The sequence below is a fragment of the Tachypleus tridentatus genome, chromosome 12, assembly GCF_004210375.1.
Source record: "Tachypleus tridentatus isolate NWPU-2018 chromosome 12, ASM421037v1, whole genome shotgun sequence".
Taxonomy (NCBI): Eukaryota; Metazoa; Arthropoda; class Merostomata; order Xiphosura; family Limulidae; genus Tachypleus; species Tachypleus tridentatus.
The window spans coordinates 117,463,739-117,484,794 of record NC_134836.1 but is presented as its reverse complement, the minus strand read 5'-3'; the positions used below and the strand labels follow the sequence as shown (position 1 = coordinate 117,484,794).

At 36.6% G+C, this 21,056-nt stretch overlaps 2 protein-coding genes across 2 annotated transcripts in view; both read right to left on the bottom strand.

Moving 5' to 3' along the window:
* Window positions 1-20,998, bottom strand: part of LOC143234472 (receptor-type tyrosine-protein phosphatase N2-like) — a 33,847-nt gene extending 12,849 nt beyond the window's left edge. Inside the window, exons 1-7 of the mRNA XM_076471859.1 lie at window positions 20,827-20,998; window positions 12,514-12,568; window positions 11,535-11,682; window positions 10,511-10,584; window positions 3,627-3,707; window positions 1,494-1,613; window positions 324-490 (exon numbers count right to left, since the gene is read on the bottom strand). Coding sequence (XP_076327974.1) covers window positions 324-490; window positions 1,494-1,613; window positions 3,627-3,707; window positions 10,511-10,584; window positions 11,535-11,682; window positions 12,514-12,568; window positions 20,827-20,954 — 773 coding nt within the window. The 5' untranslated portion in view covers window positions 20,955-20,998. The remainder of the gene's footprint in view (window positions 1-323; window positions 491-1,493; window positions 1,614-3,626; window positions 3,708-10,510; window positions 10,585-11,534; window positions 11,683-12,513; window positions 12,569-20,826) is intronic.
* LOC143234467 (receptor-type tyrosine-protein phosphatase N2-like) overlaps window positions 1-21,056 on the bottom strand; it is a 562,455-nt gene that overhangs the window by 248,330 nt on the left and 293,069 nt on the right. The window lies entirely within an intron of this gene.

The window sequence follows — 21,056 nt, the reverse complement described above, 5'->3', positions numbered from 1 at the left end:
CTCAGAGAAGAAAAGACGTTAGTCGAGGTTCAATACTGGGAGAGACAAGTCAGTAATGAGTGAAAAGAAACAAAAATATCTATCACCCATTAAGAAAAGAAAAACAAAGTTAGAGTCTTATAGAAAATGAGAACAGAAGCTATCAAGGTAGCAAAGCTTTAACAATAAAACAACAAAAATTGGTTAATGTTAAAACTGGTCCAGATCTCTTTCATTAATCATAAAACAGTTTCTACCTCACCCGACGTTCAGGAATCATATAGACGAAGAAAATGTCGACTAAACAAAGTTACTGAAGTTTCTGAAAACAAGGTTATTATTACCTTCTGAATTCCAAAAGAGCCTTGGTGGAGCTTGGGACGCCATTTTCAGGCCAAGACAAGAAGTGGAATTGCGTGACAGTCCGGGTTTCAGAAGTCTTAAGATTTTTCAAGTAAAAGCTTCGGACAAGGTAATCGTCGCACCAAATGTGTTCAGAAACAAGATGAACCTGGACAAGAAAAACAACAAAAAGACGATTTTATTAGAATGTAAAAGATATAGTTTTTTGACTCCTTCTTTTAAAGTGATTAAATATTAAAATATACAACTGCTGAATTTTTAGAAATTATAATATTATAGGTCTGACAAGTATCACTGTTTTAAACTGGTGTTAGTAACTCCTTCACTTTAATACTAGAAGTAAACGACCTTATAACATCAAATTAGACACTCTACGTTTCATTTTATATCTTTTTCAGGGACGTTCCACTAATACATAAACTGGAAGTAAAATGTCCATTGGTGACTAAGCTACTCCATGTTGAAGTGATTTGCTTAAAACTGTGATGACAAGGTTGATGGACAGTATTTTATACGCCTGTTTGTTTGTTTTGAATTTCAGGCAAAGCTACACAAGCCGTCCGTAATTTAGCTGTATGTGAGACTCGAGGGATGGCAGCTGGTCATCATCATCCACTGCCAACTCTTGGGCTACTCTTTTGTCAACAAATAGTGGGATTGACCGTCACTAATAACACTCCCACAGCTGAAATAGCGAGCACGTTTGGTGCGACGAGGATTCAAACCCGCGACCTACAGATTGCGAGTCGAGAGTCCTAGCCACCTAGCAGATTTTACATGAACTATTTTGTCTTATCATAATTAAAATATTATAAATTCCTACTGTTCTTTAGCTGATATGTGCGACATACACACATGTACACAGAAGTACATAAGTAAAGTATCGGTTTACTCTATAGCACTTAATCTCAAGTTGTGAAATCATATTTACCAAAGAATATTTTATCTATCAATTCTCTATACTGGAATAATTCGATACTCCAGTTCAGTAAACGAAACGAGTTCCTTATAAAACTTTAATTCCTAACTTAGTGAAGCGAATTAATCGTTAGAGGTATTATTTTGGAATATTTAAGTTTTGAAACACCTCCAAGGAACGTAAAATATGTTGAAATTCACACGAACAACTTAGTTAATTCAACTTGTTATACCTCATAAATATGGTAGACTTCACTGCCCTCTTCAGGCCAGTAGCGATGACACATAGCAACGCCGTTTTCCATCAGTCGAGTAACCATGACAATGACGACACTTCCTTGCTCCCAGACCATCTGTAATAACCAGTTAATGGTTACTAACCTACTCGAACTAATGGATACATAATGAACTACCTACTATTTATACAGTACAGTTGCTTAATTGAAATAACTCCAGTGTGTAAAGGAATAGATTCTAAAGATTTAGCATCCAGCGGAGCCATTAAGCGTTAAGTGTGCTCTCATCCTTGTTTGCTTAAGGATATGAATATCCTTGAATAAAACAACCACCTGAAGCCGACTTTCATCATGAGAGTTTGTTTGCTTTAGCTGAAGCAAAGTTTTAACCCATCATTAAAGCCTACAAACTGGATGACGCTTGCTTCTTTCAGTGACGAGCAGCGGTGTTACAGTCCTGCTAACACTCAAGTTTGGTTAAAGATCAAATGGTGTCTCCACGTCATGGAGAGTGAGCAGTTTCTACTCGCATAGAGAATGTAAAATAATACTAGCAAACAATAAACATCAGTCTCTTCTGACGTGGCCGACAGTGGACAAACGTATGTGTTTTTTTTTTTTTACAGCAAAGCCACATCAGACTACTTGCTCATTTTAGCGTTGTAAATCCGTAGACGTACTGCTGTACTAGCGGTAGACGGACAAAAGTATGAATATTATAAATCGTATTTACTAATACTTCGTTAGTTTCTCTTTATAAATATTACACAAAACCACCAATGACTAGCTATATCTTATTATTAGGACGAGTTAACACAACTGCCGCTGTTGGTGTTACTTATTGTTAGGCACAAAGCTCCACAAAGGGCAATCTGTGCTCTGCCCACCACGGGTATCGAAACCCAGCTTTTAGCAGTACAAGTACGCAGATATACCACTGTGGCACTTGAGGGATACACGATTACTTGTAAAAGGCAGATATTTTTGTACATGGAGCAGTATATACGAATGTAATACTGTTCCCATAAGCAATTCTGATGTTTAAGACTTAGTCGAAATACGACAGATAACGCCTTCTCTTTATTTGTAACTAGTTTGCCAGAAAAAATTGACTAGACAAAATTTACGTTACTAGATATATTATTTTCACAGTGAAAGCTCCACAGAATAAATAGATCTATCCGATACTTAAAGAACATAATGAGCAGTCGTATGTGGCGCCACCTATCCATAAATTGGCAAACTAAACATTGTACGTCAGCGTTTTTTTCAAATTTTCTCTTCCGAATCCCTTTAATAAATACGATTTCTTGTGTTCCTGTTTTTTTTTTCTTACTAAATATGACTCACGTGCATTCGTTAAAATGTCCTTTATATGTGTTTCAGTAAATGTTTATTATTTTATTAATAAATTATATTAAATCGCTTAATTTTGATATATTGATCCTATTTTAATCACTCCCAAGAGATCAATTCAGCCCTCCGGGGGGTACCCCACACTTTGGAGAACTTATTACCCATTGCAATATTCTGATGTCACGATTTGTTAGTCCTCTGATGAATGAGTGGTAAGATGGCGGAATTATAATGCTGAAAACCAGGTTTCAATAATAGACATGAGTACCACACAGATAATTCATTGGGTAGCTCTGAGGTTGAAAAGGGCGAGCACGTTCTTTGAAGTAATTCGAACTCGTGACCCGTAACTCACGAGTCGTGTACCCTAACTACAAGGCCATGCCAGGTACGACGTTTATAAGACCACGCTAATTATAATGAATTTGAACCGAAAATATGAAAAACTAATTCACAAGTGTTTGGTGTAATAGCAGGTGAGTGGATTTACCTAATACTGGCTGGTAGATGACAGGACAGTCCCTTATTTTCAACTGTTTCAATTTTTTGACTACGGCTGCTTTGAAAGCGCGCGGAATGTTTTGCTAGCCGTACACCATGTACCCTACACTCGAATTCAATTGTCAGAGGCTAACCGTACCATATATGACGGATCAACAGTCAACGGATTGAGGTAAACATATAAAAAAAACTTACATGAAAAATTCTATTAAAACGTTAGAAACAACACAAATAAAGAGATGACCTACTTCTGTATAGTTAAATAAATATCACAAACCTGCCAAAATCAGCTGCCGTGTGTGGAAGAGGTCCTTGGGTCGCTATGTAAGCCGGATTTCGTGGATCGTGGTCGGTCTATTGGAGAGAATGAAAAAACATGAGCCCCATCTTATGAGGACAAACGTAGAAGAAAACGTACAGTTGATATGAACAGTTGGAGAAACACTTCAGCACTAATGAAGAATGGTTAATTTTATCATGTTGCTTATAGAGGTCGCCTGTTCTGTTCCATAACTGATAAAATCACTGAGATATAGTTCCTTATTATGATAGTGGAAGACATGTGAAATGGAATATTATATACAGATTTACAACTGCTCTTACAAGTCATGCCCATATTTACATCTTCAGATGTGTATGTTTATTTAACTTAGCCCTCTAGCCCCCCTCCAATCTCCACCCAGCCTTTCCACATTTACTTTCTAACTTATAACCTTAGATAGTAAATCACACCTACGGTATACTGTCATGGCTGCCAGGCGTAAAGAAGTTACGGTTTATTCTTTATGAATTTGTATCATTCAGTGTTTTGTATAACAATGTTACGTTTCATACTCTATATTAAATACTGAAGATCAATACATGAGGTTTCTAAAGATGTACTTACATTTCATGTGAACCACAGAAACGTTTCAATGAGCCCTAATTTATGGGTAAACTTCTTGTTCACATACGAACCCGGCGCCTGGGGACAAATGCACTCCCTCCTCACTACTTTCCGAAGATATTACAACTCTTAACTTTAATTGAAAGCAAGTCCAAATCACGAAATAAAGTGATTCATCCACAGCTGATTTTACAGAACATCGAACTTTTTTTACAAAGTTGATTTCTGTCACTAAAATCTGCCGAATCTATCACGTCTTCAACTTCAAATTACAGCCTAAGATGTTTCATTTCATAAAGACGTATTCGCTTCCAACAGTTAAATACTTCCATTCGTCTTACCCTTTCTTGACATGTGACGTCCCAAAATCCAACCAATCAGGTTAAACTTAGTCTAATCATTTTAGAACTACAGCTTCATACAAATATATATATATATTTTTTTTAAATACGAAAGCTGTACTGTGTCGTCGGTTTACTTAGAACCTTATTATTTAAACGTTCGATAGTCTTAGACTAGTCTAGAAATTGGTTTGGTTTGTTTTTGAATTTGCTAGTCATCACCACCCACTGCCAGCTCTTGGGATACTATTTTACCAACGAATAGTGGGATTGATCGTCACTTTATAACGCCCCCACGGCTGAGAGGGCGAGCATGTTTGGTTTGACAGGGATTAGAATCCGCAACCCTCAGATTACGAGTCGAGGGCCTTAACCACCCGGCGATGCCAGGCCGAGTCTAGAGATTAATTCGACCGACATTGGACTGTGTAGGTGTTGATGGTCGATCGTTTCGTGTTCCCTATTGGTTAATTAACATTGGTGTAATGCAAGTATCTTAGTTTTATTACAGCTCCTCGTGACGGTTTTACTCCAGTAAGTTTAACGAGCTGCATACAGACTGTCAGGAATATACAAGGACTAAATGAAGGTATAAAACGTAAAGTTATTAGCACTAGAACAGCAACCGTAACTCAGTTAGCATGGTCTTGGATTGATTAAAACCAGAAACTGTGACAACGTGGAGTTTTAACGCCGACAAAGTAAAACCTGGATTTAACAGACTTACCGTTGTACCTTTATTTTAGTGCCAACACTTGTTTCTGTGTAGTTTTCTTTTTTGTGACGTATACTGTTCACTATACATTGCGCACGTCCCACCTGTTTTCGAAATTTGTAAGACGTTTCTGAGTGTAAAAATATTTTTTTTTAATTCTAGATATTTACGTAATTGATATATAAAAGCCGATGCCCTGAGAGAAAGAGATAATGTTATTGGACAGCTACAGTCAGTACGTTATAGGTCCAGGAAGCTATAATTGTAGTTAATGTCTATTTAACGAAAAACTACATTTGACCAGAAACGTCCAGGCCGTGAAAGTGGGTTTTCTGGGGGTATTCCCGTTTTCCCCCCACACCTAAATCTCTGGCATTGGACCTGTAGATCGCAGCTGAGGCAACATTCTTGCATAGTCCTGAAAAGAGCCGTTTAAGCCAACTTCAAGTCAATCTTAAGTCAATGTTTAGTAATCGCCAGCCGCCAGGTTATTCTAACCACGGACTCTGGCCTGGCTCCCTTCCCTTTATGTCGCCCTCGTCCAGGTCTCCCTCCACACGCGTCACTTTCATATCCACCATCTCACTTCTTCACCTTAAATAAGTTAAAACAAAATAAAGGCAAACTCCCACGTAAAGTTCAATAATCTTTCACGAGAGGGAACGAAGAGGAACCACAACGTTCTTAACTACTCCTATTAGAGAGATAATTCTTCAGATTTATCTTTCTCTAAACCAAACCCCTGCGAAGTTCGTTTGCGTTTTTTTGTTTTTTTTACCAGAAAGGTTCTAGATTTCAAACATAACAAACCGTTTAACTTCAGTGAATTACTTCGGACTTTATTGTTTCTACGAGGACATTAAACATCTTCTTCGGTAAGCGTGGACTTCTAACCAGTGTGAGACCAGCAAAGAAAGACGTTGTTAGCTCGATCAAGGTGCAACAACACCAACTCAGAAATTTGCTCGGTGTGAAATTGGATCGTTGATAAAATATTTAGTTTTAGACCGGATGTAAGTTTCCATGCAGTTTGTAAAACTCTTGTATATTAATCATCATTTCCAATAACTATTAGTGATAACTGTTATCACAAATTGTATTGTTTTTGTTTATATATATGGAAATATATTTGTGTTAAAAAATTGTGTATCAGTCTTGTTGGCAAATAACATAGATTTAATATACAAACATTTAATTAACTAATTCGCTCAAATTCAAATCTCCGGTTATTTGAGATAGTAGCACGTGACGTACATAACGTAACAAATCGGAGACTCGTTCAAAATAAATGACACGTAACATAGATCAACTTAAGTTCAGAAGACAGATTTCCGGATTTTGTTACTTCCTCAAGTCCTGTTTGAAGCCTGAACATCGTTTTTAGTGGTACAGAGTAAGTCCTGTTAGTGGTATAAAGTAAGTCCCGTTAGTGGTATAAAGAAAGTCCCGTTAGTGGTATAAAGTAAGTCCTGTTAGTGGTATAAAGAAAGTCCTGTTAGTGGTATAAAGAAAGTCATGTTAGTGGTATAAAGTATGTCATGTTAGTGGTATAAAGTAAGTCCCGTTAGTGGTATAAAGAAAGTCCTGTTAGTGGTATAAAGAAAGTCCCGTTAGTGGTATATAGTCCTGTTAGTGGTATAAAGTAAGTCCCGTTAGTGGTATATAGTCCTGTTAGTGGTATAAAGTAAGTCCCGTTAGTGGTATAAAGAAAGTCCCGTTAGTGGTATAAAGAAAATCCCGTTAGTGGTATAAAGTAAGTCCTGTTAGTGGTATAAAGTAAGTCCCGTCAGTGGTATAAAGTAAGTCCTGTTAGTGGTATAAAGTAAGTCCCGTTAGTGGTATAAAAAAAGTCCCGTTAGTGGTATAAAAAAAGTCCCGTTAGTGGTATAAAGAAAGTCCCGTTAGTGGTATAAAGTAAGTCCCGTTAGTGGTATAAAGTAAGTCCTGTTAGTGGTATAAAGTAAGTCCTGTTAGTGGTATAAAGAAAGTCATGTTAGTGGTATAAAGTAAGTCATGTTAGTGGAATAAAGTAAGTCCCGTTAGTGGTATAAAGTCCCGTTAGTGGTATAAAGTAAGTCCCGTTAGTGGTATAAAGTAAGTCCCGTCAGTGGTATAAAGTAAGTCCCGTTAGTGGTATAAAGTAAGTCCCGTCAGTGGTATAAAGTAAGTCCTGTTAGTGGTATAAAGTAAGTCCCGTCAGTGGTATAAAGTAAGTCCTGTTAGTGGTATAAAGTAAGTCCTGTTAGTGGTATAAAGTAAGTCCCGTTAGTGGTATAAAGAAAGTCCTGTTAGTGGTATAAAGAAAGTCCCGTTAGTGGTATATAGTCCTGTTAGTGGTATAAAGTAAGTCCCGTTAGTGGTATATAGTCCTGTTAGTGGTATAAAGTAAGTCCCGTTAGTGGTATAAAGAAAGTCCCGTTAGTGGTATAAAGAAAGTCCCGTTAGTGGTATAAAGAAAATCCCGTTAGTGGTATAAAGTAAGTCCTGTTAGTGGTATAAAGTAAGTCCTGTTAGTGGTATAAAGTAAGTCCCGTCAGTGGTATAAAGTAAGTCCTGTTAGTGGTATAAAGTAAGTCCGTTAGTTAGTGGTAGTATAAAGAAAGTCCGTTAGTGGTATAAAGAAAGTCCGTTAGTGGTATAAAGTAAGTCCCGTTAGTGGTATAAAGTAAGTCCTGTTAGTGGTATAAAGTAAGTCCCGTTAGTGGTATAAAGAAAGTCATGTTAGTGGTATAAAGTAAGTCATGTTAGTGGAATAAAGTAAGTCCCGTTAGTGGTATAAAGTCCCGTTAGTGGTATAAAGTAAGTCCCGTTAGTGGTATAAAGTAAGTCCCGTCAGTGGTATAAAGTAAGTCCCGTTAGTGGTATAAAGTAAGTCCGTCAGTGGTATAAAGTAAGTCCTGTTAGTGGTATAAAGTAAGTCCCACAGTGGTATAAAGTAAGTCCTGTTAGTGGTATAAAGTAAGTCCTGTTAGTGGTATAAAGTAAGTCCCGTTAGTGGTATAAAGAAAGTCCCGTTAGTGGTATAAAGAAAGTCCCGTTAGTGGTATAAAGTAAGTCCCGTTAGTGGTATAAAGTAAGTCCCGTTAGTGGTATAAAGTAAGTCCTGTTAGTGGTATAAAGAAAGTCCCGTTAGTGGTATAAAGAAAGTACCGTTAGTGGTATATAGTCCTGTTAGTGGTATAAAGTAAGTCCCGTTAGTGGTATATAGTCCTGTTAGTGGTATAAAGTAAGTCCCGTTAGTGGTATAAAGAAAGTCCCGTTAGTGGTATAAAGTAAGTCCCGTTAGTGGTATAAAGTAAGTCCCGTTAGTGGTATAAAGTAAGTCCTGTTAGTGGTATAAAGAAAGTCATGTTAGTGGTATAAAGTAAGTCCCGTTAGTGGTATAAAGTAAGTCCCGTTAGTGGTATAAAGTAAGTCCTGTTAGTGGTATAAAGTAAGTCCCGTTAGTAGTATAAAGTAAGTCCCGTCAGTGGTATAAAGTAAGTCCTGTTAGTGGTATAAAGTAAGTCCCGTTAGTGGTATATAGTCCTGTTAGTGGTATAAAGTAAGTCCCGTTAGTGGTATATAGTCCGTCCCGGTATAGAAAGTCCCGTTAGTAATATAAAGTAAGTCCCGTTAGTGGTATAAAGTAAGTCCCGTTAGTGGTATAAAGTAAGTCCCGTTAGTGGTATAAAGTAAGTCCTGTTAGTGGTATAAAGTCCTGTTAGTGGTATAAAGTAAGTAAATTAGTTATTTATCATTTGTTCATTAAATTTACAGTTTTGTATTTTCAATGTTAGCGACTAAACTGACAAACACTTAAAGAGACACAGACAGATTTTCTACCGCGGTTATAACGACGAGAAGCGTGTTCAGCGACGTATCGCGGCTCGAACCTAGGACTTTACATTGAGCACACTGACCATTACACCAAATATAAAATAATTTAGAACGGTTTCCTATAAAGTGGAGTCATGTCGCATACTAGCAATGATTCTAGTCAATATTTAACCACCACGTAACAAAGTTCTAAAGTAATGTCGCATACTAGCAATGATTCTAGTCAATATTTAACCACCACGTAACAAAGTTCTAAAGTATTGTCGCATACTAGCAATGATTCTAGTCAATATTTAACCACCACGTAACAAAGTTCTAAAGTAATCTCGCATGCTAGCAATGATTCTAGTCAATATTTAACCACCACGTAACAAAGTTCTAAAGTAATGTCGCATAATAGCAATGATTCTAGTCAATATTTAACCACCACGTAACAAAGTTCTAAAGTATTGTCGCATACTAGCAATGATTCTAGTCAATATTTAACCACCACGTAACAAAGTTCTAAAGAATATTTAACCACCGTATTACAACGTTCTAGTTAATATTTAACCACCACATAAATTTCTAGTCATTATTTAACCACCACATAACAAAGCTCTAGTCAATATTTAACCACCACATCACAACGTTTTAGTCAATATTTAACCACCACATAACACATTTCTAGTCAATATTTAACGACTACATAACAATGTTCTAATCAATATTTAACGACTACATAACAATGTTCTAGTCAATATTTAACGACTACATAACAATGTTCTAGTCAATATTTAACCACCACATAAATTTCTAGTCATTATTTAACCACCACATAACAAAGTTCTAGTCAATATTAAACCACCACATAACAAACTTCTAGTCAACATTTAACCACTACATCACAATGTTCTAGTCATTATTTAACCACCAAATAAATTTCTAGTTAACATTTAACCACCACGTAAAAAGTTCTAGTCAACATTTAACCATCACATAATAAACTTCTAGTCAGCATTTAACCGTCACATAACAAACTTCTAGTCAACATTTAACCACCACATAACAAATGTCTAGTCAACATTTAACCATCACATGACAAAGTACTCAAAAGCTACTCGAGAGAGAAGAATTGTCTAATGATCAAGTGGATCATGGATGTAACATAATGAAACTACAGCACATTTCAGTTTTTTAATAGTACGTATTACTGGAACACGTAACGAACGTAAACCTGATCATAATGTACAAGTAATCACATGTAAACCTTTTGGGGAATGACATCTTTCTTGAAAATTGTGAATTATTTAAAAGTTGTATCTACTCACTTCAGTTTCACGTTTCTACTGTATTAACACGTGCTCATATTCATCAAATGTTGTTGTTTACATGAGCAGATAAGTTGGAAACTTACAATGGTACTGGCATTGATGTAGTCTGAGCCACAGATGTTCGAAAAGTCATTCAGGACCACTCGAGAATGGTCGTCTATAAATGAAGTTAAGTTTTGGTTATAATTCCACAATATTATAAGCAAACACAATACATACAATAATTGAATAAACCTATGTGGAATATTTAAGTTAAATATTATTTTGTCACATCTGTTATACAACTGACACACCTTAAAATATGGAATTTTGCTCGTATCAATGTGAAAACTGTTAACATTACATATGAATATGTTAATAAAGGATTTTAAATAAACCTACAAAGGTTGTTTCTTATACTTCAAAATATATTAACTGGTTTTTGAAAATACTATAGACAAGATTACTCAATAATTAATGCTGCGAAATAAGTCCTTGTTTACTGTGTTGAAAACAAATTTTAATTGTCAAGTTTAAGGCTCTCTAGAGTACACATCAAGGTACCAATTATAAACTGTTTGTAATCTTGTTCATTGTAACAATATTTCATTTATAATAATCACACCTAGGGTTTATAGGGTAGTATCTACAGCGACTGGTTAACAAACTTAAAACTTGTATGGCAGCACATATGGGTACCGATTTATAAACTGTTTATATCCTGAGTCTATCGTATCATGATGATTAATCTTACAGGGTAATAACTCCAGGTACTAATTTATAAACTGTTTATATCTTGAGTCTATCGTATCATGATGATTAATCTTACAGGGAAATAACTCCAGGTTCTAATTTATAAACTGTTTATATCCTGAGTCTATCGTATCATGATGATTAATCTTACAGGGTAATAACTCAGGTACTAATTCATAAACTGTTTATATCTTGAGTCTATCGTATCATGATGATTAATCTTACAGGGTAATAACTCCAGGTACTAATTTATAAACTGTTTATATCTTGAGTCTATCGTATCATGATGATTAATCTTACAGGGTAATAACTCCAGGTACTAATTTATAAACTGTTTATATCCTGAGTCTATCGTATCATGATGATTAATCTTACAGGGTAGTACATCTGGGTATCGGTTTTTCTTGATGTTCTGTGGTAGACTGGCAGCTGATGTCGAGCATGGTTCAGCTTCATATGCACAGAGGGCTTCCCACTCCCGGTCAAGTCGGTCCTTGTTCTTCAGGTGGTCCTCCATGTAGGACTACAATTAAAATAATTACCCATTAATTCAAAAAGCAGCATTTCTAGTTCCACTAATTCAACTTGCCCAAAACTAATATCGATGGAATATTTTTTTTATCTTCTTTACAATTTAAAAATCAAACCTTCATGAACATTGAGTAACTGAAAAAGTTGCCATCCTTTACACACCAATCAATGATATTAGTCAGTTGGAAATTTCACTGATAACTATAACAACAAATCTTTAAGGTGTCTAAGTTTGTTTTTGAATTTCGCGCAAAGCTACACGAGGGCTATCTGCGCTAGCCGTCCCTAATTCAGCAGTGTAAGCCTAAAGGGAAGGCAGCTAGTCATAACCACCTACCGCCAACTCTTGGGCTACTCTTTACCAACGAATAGTGGGATTGACCGTCACATTATAACGCCCTCACGGCTGAAAGGGCGAGCATGTTTGTTGCGACGGGAATTCGAAGCCGCGACCCTCGGATTACGAGTCGAGGGCTTTAACCACCTGGCCATGCCGGCCCGAGTGTTTAAGTCAAGTAGTACTCCAAATTAAACATGGTTCTGATCTTTGAGGTGTTTGAGTCAAGTAATAAAACCAAAGATACTAAGTTCAAGTGTTACACCACCCCTTCCAAGTAATATTTTCATGTTTTGTGTGACAGTCACTCACCAAGACCTCGTTTCATGACCTTACACTTTCCAAGGTCACGTTATTCACGATAGCCATTCATCAAGATTCTCTCGTGCCAGTGCACTCACCAAGTTCAAATCGTCCACGATTTTGATTCACGAAAATCATGTTACATAATATTCACACATCATGTTTTGTACAACAGCCACTCACCAAGATCATGTGTCCAGTGGAAATGTCCATGTTTGACGTCACAGGTTCTTCGTTCCTGTAGGTAATAAAAGAACACAATGTTCTATACAGTATCTCCTACAAGCGCCAATAAAGTTTAAAACATATCACACACAATGTAGTGTTCCGCATAAAAGCATATCAACTCTTTGATCAAGAAGCCTAGGCTTAGGTTGTTTGGTGTTTTTGTTGTTTCTTTGTCACGTAAATTTACAAACATTCACACGATTTTTTACCCTTTTTATCCTGAGTGAATTAATTCATCCTATTAAAATAGAGGAAAGTGTGCCCGTAGAGACGGACAAGTTTTTTAAAGTAACTGTTAGTTTAATTCAGGTATTTTAAATCCAGTAAAAGCCTTCGCATTTTGACGCTCAATATTTCTTATTTGTTGTTTAAGTAATTTTTCATGAAAGCAAACGGGAAGTTAGAGAACGGAAAGAAATAAAAACAAAGATGGAACTTTCCATCTCTGTTTGTTTGTTTTAAAATTTCGCGCAAAGCTACACGAGGGCTATCTGTACTAACCGTCCCTAATTTTATAGTGTAAGACAAGAGGAAAGGCAGCTAGTCATGACCACCCACTGCCAATTCTTGGGCTACTCTTTTACCAACGAATGGTGGATTGACCGTCACATTATAATGCTCCCATACGACTGAAAGGGCGATCATATTTGGTGCAACGTGGATTCAAACCCGGCACCCTCAGATTACGAGTCAAGGACTCTAAGCACCTGGCCATTTCGGGCCTTCTATCTCTGTAACTGGTTGACAATGAGGTGATAAAGCTGGTTTGTTGTTAAATAAGTGCATACAAATGTCATCCTAACTGGTGGCAAAACGTATCAAAAGAGAAGTACAAGAATGGATTAATACGAAACTGTATAATTCCATATCTGTTTCTAAGAGCAACTTGTGCTATGCCCATCAAAGACCACACTAAAAACCCCCAAAGCTTGCTTCTAAGCCACAAAAGGGTCTTATACAGCTACACTGTTGACATTTAGGATTAGAATAGCAGTTCCGTGGGACTGACGGAAAAAAACAGAAAGAAATAGAGACCCATTATAGAACAATTTCACTCGCTTCGGTCTTAAAAGTTTCTGAGATAAACATCATTTCTACTGTTGGCTGGATGAAATTCTGTTTCTGTACCTCTGATATTCTGTCAAAATAATTGCAAAAAAAAACAAAAACGATACCAAAAGCCTGGAAACAGGGGATAAATTCTACCATCTAGCATTCAAACAGGATATATCAAAAGATGTCCTGTTCACAGAAATGTGTAATACCCAACACTCTTGTCATCAATATGTTCCGCCTCGACGCAAAATAAATTACAGTTTTCTGCGCCCCAAACTTCTTGAAAAATACATCCGCGATGAATTTATTTCAAACATAGGCAAACGAAACAGAGGAAGTGTAGGGCCAATGGATAACCTGATATTCAGAATTTTTGTTTACGTCAATACTTTTAATTCCCCAGTCTATTCGTTCATGGTTTTCTTTTTTGTAAGGAATTAGAAGTTGTTGTGAAGGCGTAAAGAGAGAAAAGATTAAAACTGAAAGCCTGACTTATTTAATCGAACCAGAGATTTCCGCAAGATCGTACGAGAAGTCGCCCCCTGGTGTTACATATTCACTTCAAAAAGGCTGGATAAATCAGTTTCAAATAGCAGAGCTGGTATGAGACGTCTGCTGTCATTTTGTCATTGTTTGTTTTGCTGTTTTTTTTTAATTTCGCGCAAAGCTACACGAGGGCTATCTACGCTAGCCGTCCCTAATTTAGCAGTATAAGACTAGAGGGAAGGCAGCTAGTCATCACCATCCATCGCCAACTCTTGGGCTGTTACCAATGAATAGTGGGATTGACCGTCACATTATAACGCTTCCACGGCTGAAAGGGCGAGCATATTTTGTGCGACGGGGATTGGAACCCGCGACCCTCGGATTACGAGTCGAACGCCTCAACCCACCTGGTCATGCCGAGCCCATTCTGTCATTTAATGACAGGACAATGAGGGGAGGTAAAAACTCAACTAGGTATAAGCTTGACGCATGCGTTCTTGCTACTCCCAACGTTTTATCAGATAAGCACTGGGTTTAATTCTGCCTCTCCATATGTGAGGCAGACAAGGCAGGAGTATTTCAAGAATTGAGTTAACGACATGTAAAATTCAAACTTTTCATGCAAGTCTGTGTCGTGTTTGCTCTACATTTTTATGCTTGAAATGATATTTCTAAAGAGGATGAGGTCGTAAGATGGAGATGATTCGAACAGGCCTGTTTAGCCCGGTTGAAAAGCACCAGAACTCGTTCTGCTATTTGATTACAACAGTCATGTGACTATACAAAAAATAAAAAAAGAAAGCATGTTTGAGAGAGATAAAATGTAATGCTAAGTAGAAAATAGAATCCTTCCATTGCCGGTGAGCCATTTGGGAATTTTTCTCGGGTCTGGTCTCAAGACCAGTTTAAATCCCTTCAACGGTATGGATGGAACTTAATTCAGGCTTAAAGACTTTGCACTGAATACAACAAACGTGGGTCCACTGAGTCATGCTTCCATATTATTACTTCAGCTATTCAGCAACGTGTCAGTGTTAAACATTATCTTCTAACATAAGGCAAAGATGTACTTCTTTCAAACGAAACTCTTTTAGTAATACTATAACCTTGGTCGTTACACATGACGTTTCGAAACGCTTTCACTGTCTGATATCTTCAAAACAACACCACTATGACGTACTAGCTTTGATATGTGTTTGTCTGGACTCTCATCATCCGAGTTAATTTTTGCTGTCTTTACGAGATATCCTCTTAACGCTATGTCGTTAGGATTAGCTATTATTTTATACCTGATAGTTTTTCTAACTATTTCGTTTTCACAGAGATCTTTATGTTTGTTTTGGAATTTCGCACAAAGCTACTCGAGAGCTATCTGTGCCGTCCCTAATTTAGCAGTGTAAGACTAGAGGGAAGGCAGCTAGTCATCACCACCCACCGCCAACTCTTGGGCTACTCTTTTACCAACGAATAGTGGGATTGACCGTCACATTATACGCCCCCACGGCTGGGAGGGGAGCATGTTTAGCGCGACGCGGGCGCGAACCCGCGACCCTCGGATTACGAGCCGCACGCCTTACGCGCTAGGCCATGCCATGCCCAGATCTTTATGAGGTATCTTCAGAAGGTTGAATATCATATAATGCCCAGATCTTAATTGTGACCCAGTATTTTAACAATATGGTACAATACCTAGGTCTTTATTGTTACCCAGTATTGTAACAAGGTTATATATGGTATGTTAATGTGGTATCATGTCCTGATACACACCATTTACTGTTATTTTCGTTGTTTAGTAACTAAATTCAAATAACTTATATCAGACTTCCAGGTAATAAATTGTTAACATTTATTTCTGAAGGTTTTTTGTTTGTCTATATAGTTTCTTGAGTTAACGGGATATTTCGAATGCAAGTTTTTGAATAACAGCGTCTGATGGAATCGTTTGTTTTTCGACTGTGACGCACGTTTCTCTTCAAACGCTTGACGAACATTTCGAAACAAGCACGATTGGCACCACTGCCTAATACAGGTGTCGCTGCTGTATCTTGCACATAATCTACAAGATGTAGAAATAAGGTAATAGGCTTAACCAGAATACGTCCTGCTTCGGGGAAACTGTTTGTAGAATATGAGTAGGCGCTCAGATATCCACATATACTCAAATTCATTTCTCCACAAAAAAAGAAAATTAGTTGCGAGTATAATAATAATAATAAGTTTCCAGTCTTCCCATAAGGCATATTAATTATTACCATTATAGACACGTTCTGAAACATGAAACTGAAGAACATTATTCCCGGTGGTCATAGTGGCGCCACCTACCATATGGCAAGTTCCAGCTTAAGACGAATTATAACATTTCAGATGGTACACAGAAATTCTCTCGATAAATGGAATCCGAGAGGAAAACGCTCGAAGACTAGAAACTCCGGAAATTTCTAAGCGGATAAGAGAGTCTTTAGTTACGATTATTTTCCGTCACCTGAAGCAATTCGACTTTTACAGAGAGCTCAGACGACATACGAAATGATATTACATTTTTAACACCATCATTGTTGTTCGTTGTTTCTAAATGAAGCACAAAGATACACAATCTGAGCTCTGCTTACCACGGATATCGAAACCTGGTTTCTAACACTGTCTGCTGACATTCTGCTGTGCCACTAGGGTGTGTGGGGAGGTAATGCCATCATAAACCAGAAAATTGCATTTATAAACAATACCTCATGCAGTCCCTCCCATCAATTCAAAACAATGTAAGGGATTATTCGAAAACAATGGGATTTCGACACATGAGTCATCCACGTTTAATAACGAGTCAGAAAGTGCCCAGAAGTGGTTTATAAATTACAGGAAAATATATTTAAATGATATGTATATTTTGAGAACACACGCAATGCATCGAGAAGTTCGTATAAACAAAACAAAATATCTTAAAACGCCCTAATTTTGTACAACTGAAATTCATATGCAACGGACCAGGTCGACAAATAAAATGAGTAACTTCTGACATGTTTTGTGAATGGTGGAACGAAAGTAAAGTTGTTGTTTTTTTAATTTCGCGCAAAGGTACTCGAGGTCTATCTGCGCTAGCCGTCCATAATCTTGCAGTGTAAGACTAGAAGGAAGGTAGCTTGTCATCACCACCCACCGCCAACTCTTGGGCTACTCTTTATCAGTGAATAGTGGGGTTGACGGTCATAATATAACACGCCCACGGCTGAAAGGGCGAGCATGTTTGGTGTGACGGGGATTCGAACCCGCGAGACTCGAATTACGAGTCAAACGCCTTAACCCACCTGGCCATGCCGGGCCCAACGTAACTAACTAGAAGAGATTAATTATACCATCTTGACTTTCGACCACTGTTCTTATTTTTTGTCTTCGAAGACAGTAACAAGAAATGAAACAAAGGTAACAGTTAAAATAAATATAATCTAAACATTGTTTTCTATTGTAGGAATTACTAAATAAATAATAATATATACATGAAATACACCTGTTTAGTTGAATAGCCACATTATCATTCAACATGAAAGATGATTGGCTAAATGTTCCAGCTGTTTAAATCCTGCTTCCCAATGCTAATATTGAAAGAATTGTAATCTAAACATCACTAGCAAAGCATAATTTTGAATTTCCCGTTTAATTGGTATATACAAAGATATATAATCGGCTATCTCTATCGTTCTAAACACGGATATCGAAACCAGAGTTTCAGCATTATAAACAGACCTATGGCTTACTGCTGAGCCATCGGGGAACGAACATTTTGTGTAGAAGCGTTTAAAACAAAGCTTGCTTAACTACCAATAAACCAGAAACCTACAAAGATTGGTTTGGTTTGTTTTGAATTTCGCGCAAAGCTACACGAGGGCAATCTGCGCTCTACAATAGATTCTGAAACGAAATATAAATAGTTAACCCAATAAGCACAAGAAACTAAGGTATATCCAACACAAGAACAAAATCTCGATGCATTACTTGGACCACTTTGTTAGTTTAAACTGTTACTTTTAAGTGGGTTTCTTGCCAAATATTTTCTTAATATTAATTGAAAACCATGTTTGTCGATTTTTCAAGATTAATGCCACAAACAGCAGGCGTTATTATTAAATTATTACAATAACATATTATTTTATGCCACTAATATTTACTGCCACACCTTCACATGAATTTAAAACAGATATTTGAAACTAACCCTTTATTGCACGTTAGTTTTCATTAGTGCACTTCAAGCATCAGTTCTGCTCGACACTTCGAGCTGCTTGAAGTCGATAACGGCTTCAAACGTTTAACTTGAAAGTCTCGAGCGACTTGTATTAACCCTCACACGTGTTTTTGTTGCTTAATGAAATGTAAAAGGGTTTTGTAGACGAGTTTTCAAGACCTTTCCCGTTTCTCCTTGGGTTAGAGTAATCCATTCTTACTAGTGGTGAGTTCTGATCTTTCTTACTACAAATAAGGTAAGTTACACAGAGAAAGAACGGAAGGTCTACTTGTAACTTGTTACTAATGAAGTAGGTTACACAGAGAAAGAAAGGGAAGGTCTACTTGTAACTTGTAACAAATAAAGTAAGATACACAGAGAAAGAAAGGGAAGGTCTACTTGTAACATGTTACAAATAAAGTAAGTTACACAGAGAAAGAAAGGGAAGGTCCACTTGTAACTTGTTACAAATAAAGTAAGTTACACAGAGAAAGAAAGGGAAGGTCTACTTGTAACATGTTACAAATAAAGTAAGTTACACAGAGAAAGAAAGGGAAAATCTACTTGTAACTTGTTACAAATAAAGTAAGTTACACAGAGAAAGAATGGAAGGTCTACTTGTAACATGTTACAAATAAAGTAAGTTACACAGAGAAAGAAAGGGAAGGTCCACTTGTAACTTGTTACAAATAAAGTAAGTTACAGAGAAAGAACGGGAAGGTCTACTTGTAACATGTTACAAATAAAGTAAGTTACACAGAGAAAGAAAGGGGAAAATCTACTTGTAACTTGTTACAAATAAAGTAAGTTACACAGAGAAGAATGGAAGGTCTACTTGTAACATGTTACAAATAAAGTAAGTTACACAGAGAAAGAAAGGGAAGATCTACTTGTAACTTGTTACAAATGAAGTAAGTTACACAGAGAGAAAGGGAAGGTCTACTTGTAACATGTTACAAATGAAGTAGGTTACACAGAGAAAGAAAGGGAAGGTCTACTTGTAACATGTTACAAATAAAGTAAGTTACACAGAGAAAGAAAGGGAAAATCTACTTGTAACTTGTTACAAATAAAGTAAGTTACACAAGAAAGAATGGAAGGATCCACTTGTAACTTGTTACAAATAAAGTAAGTTACACAGAAAGAACAGGAAGGTCTACTTGTAACATGTTACAAATAAAGTAAGTTACACAGAGAAAGAAAGGGAAGATCTACTTGTAACATGTTACAAATAAAGTAAGTTACACAGAGAAAGAATGGAAGGTCTACTTGTAACATGTTACAAATAAAGTAAAGTTACACAGAGAAAGAAAGGGAAGGTCCACTTGTAACATGTTACAAATAAAAGTAAGTTACACACAGAAAGAACGGGAAGGTCTACTTGTAACATGTTACAAATAAAGTAAGTTACACAGAGAAAGAAAGGGAAAATCTACTTGTAACTTGTTACAAATAAAGTAAGTTACACAGAGAAAGAATGGAAGATCTACTTGTAACATGTTACAAATAAAGTAAGTTACACAGAGAAAGAAAGGAAGATCTACTTGTAACTTGTTACAAATGAAGTAAGTTACACAGAGAAAGAAAGGGAAGATCTACTTGTAACATGTTACAAATAAAGTAAGTTACACAGAGAGAACAGGAAGAAGATCTACTTGTAACATGTTACAAATGAAATAGGTTACACAGAGAAAGAAAGGGAAGGATCTACTTGTAACTTGTACAAATGAAATGGGATTACACAGAGAAAGAAAGGAAGATCTACTTGTAACATGTTACAAATAAAATAAGTTACACAGAGAAAGAAAGGGAAGGATCCACTTGTAACTTGTTACAAATAAAGTAAGTTACACAGAGAAAGAACAGGAAGGTCTACTTGTAACATGTTACAAATAAAGTAAGTTACACAGAAAAGAAGGGGAAAATCTACTTGTAACTTGTTACAAATAAAAGTAAGTTACACAGAGAAAGAATGGAAGGTCTACTTGTAACATGTTACAAATAAAGTAAGTTACACAGAGAAAGAAAGGGAAGATCTACTTGTAACTTGTTACAAATGAAGTAAGTTACACAGAGAAAGAAAGGGAAGGTCTACTTGTAACTTGTTACAAATAAAGTAAGTTACACAGAGAAAGAATGGAAGGTCTACTTGTAACTTGTTACAAATAAAATAAGTTACACAGAGAAAGAAAGGGAAGATCTACTTGTAACTTGTTACAAATAAAGTAAGTTACACACAGAAAGAAGGGAAGGTCCACTTGTAACTTGTTACTAATAAAGTAAGTTACACACAGAAAGAACGGGAAGGTCCACTTGTAACTTGTTACTAATAAAGTAAGTTACACACAGAAAGAACGGGAAGGTCTACTTGTAACTTACTACAAATAACTTTAATCAAAAAGTTTTGACAAGGTATTTATCATCAAAACACAACTTAAACTTAAACAAGAAGGTCTCATCATATTTTAGTTGTTTTAGAAGATAATATAACGAAGTATACTATGTACAGTTCTCACCAGGAAGAAGTCGACGATCGACTGGAAGGGCTCGGTTGAGAAGCCTCACTTTGGGATAAACTGCTGATCCGTTTGGGTGACTGGGAAACAACGCCTGGTTCTGGCTTTTCGTTCGTCTTACTAGCCATTCGTTGTCGGCACAAGTCCTAACAGAAAGATAAATTTAAACAATTTTTTTTTTTGTTTTGAATTTCGCGCAAAGCTACACGAGGGCTAGCCGTCCCTAATTT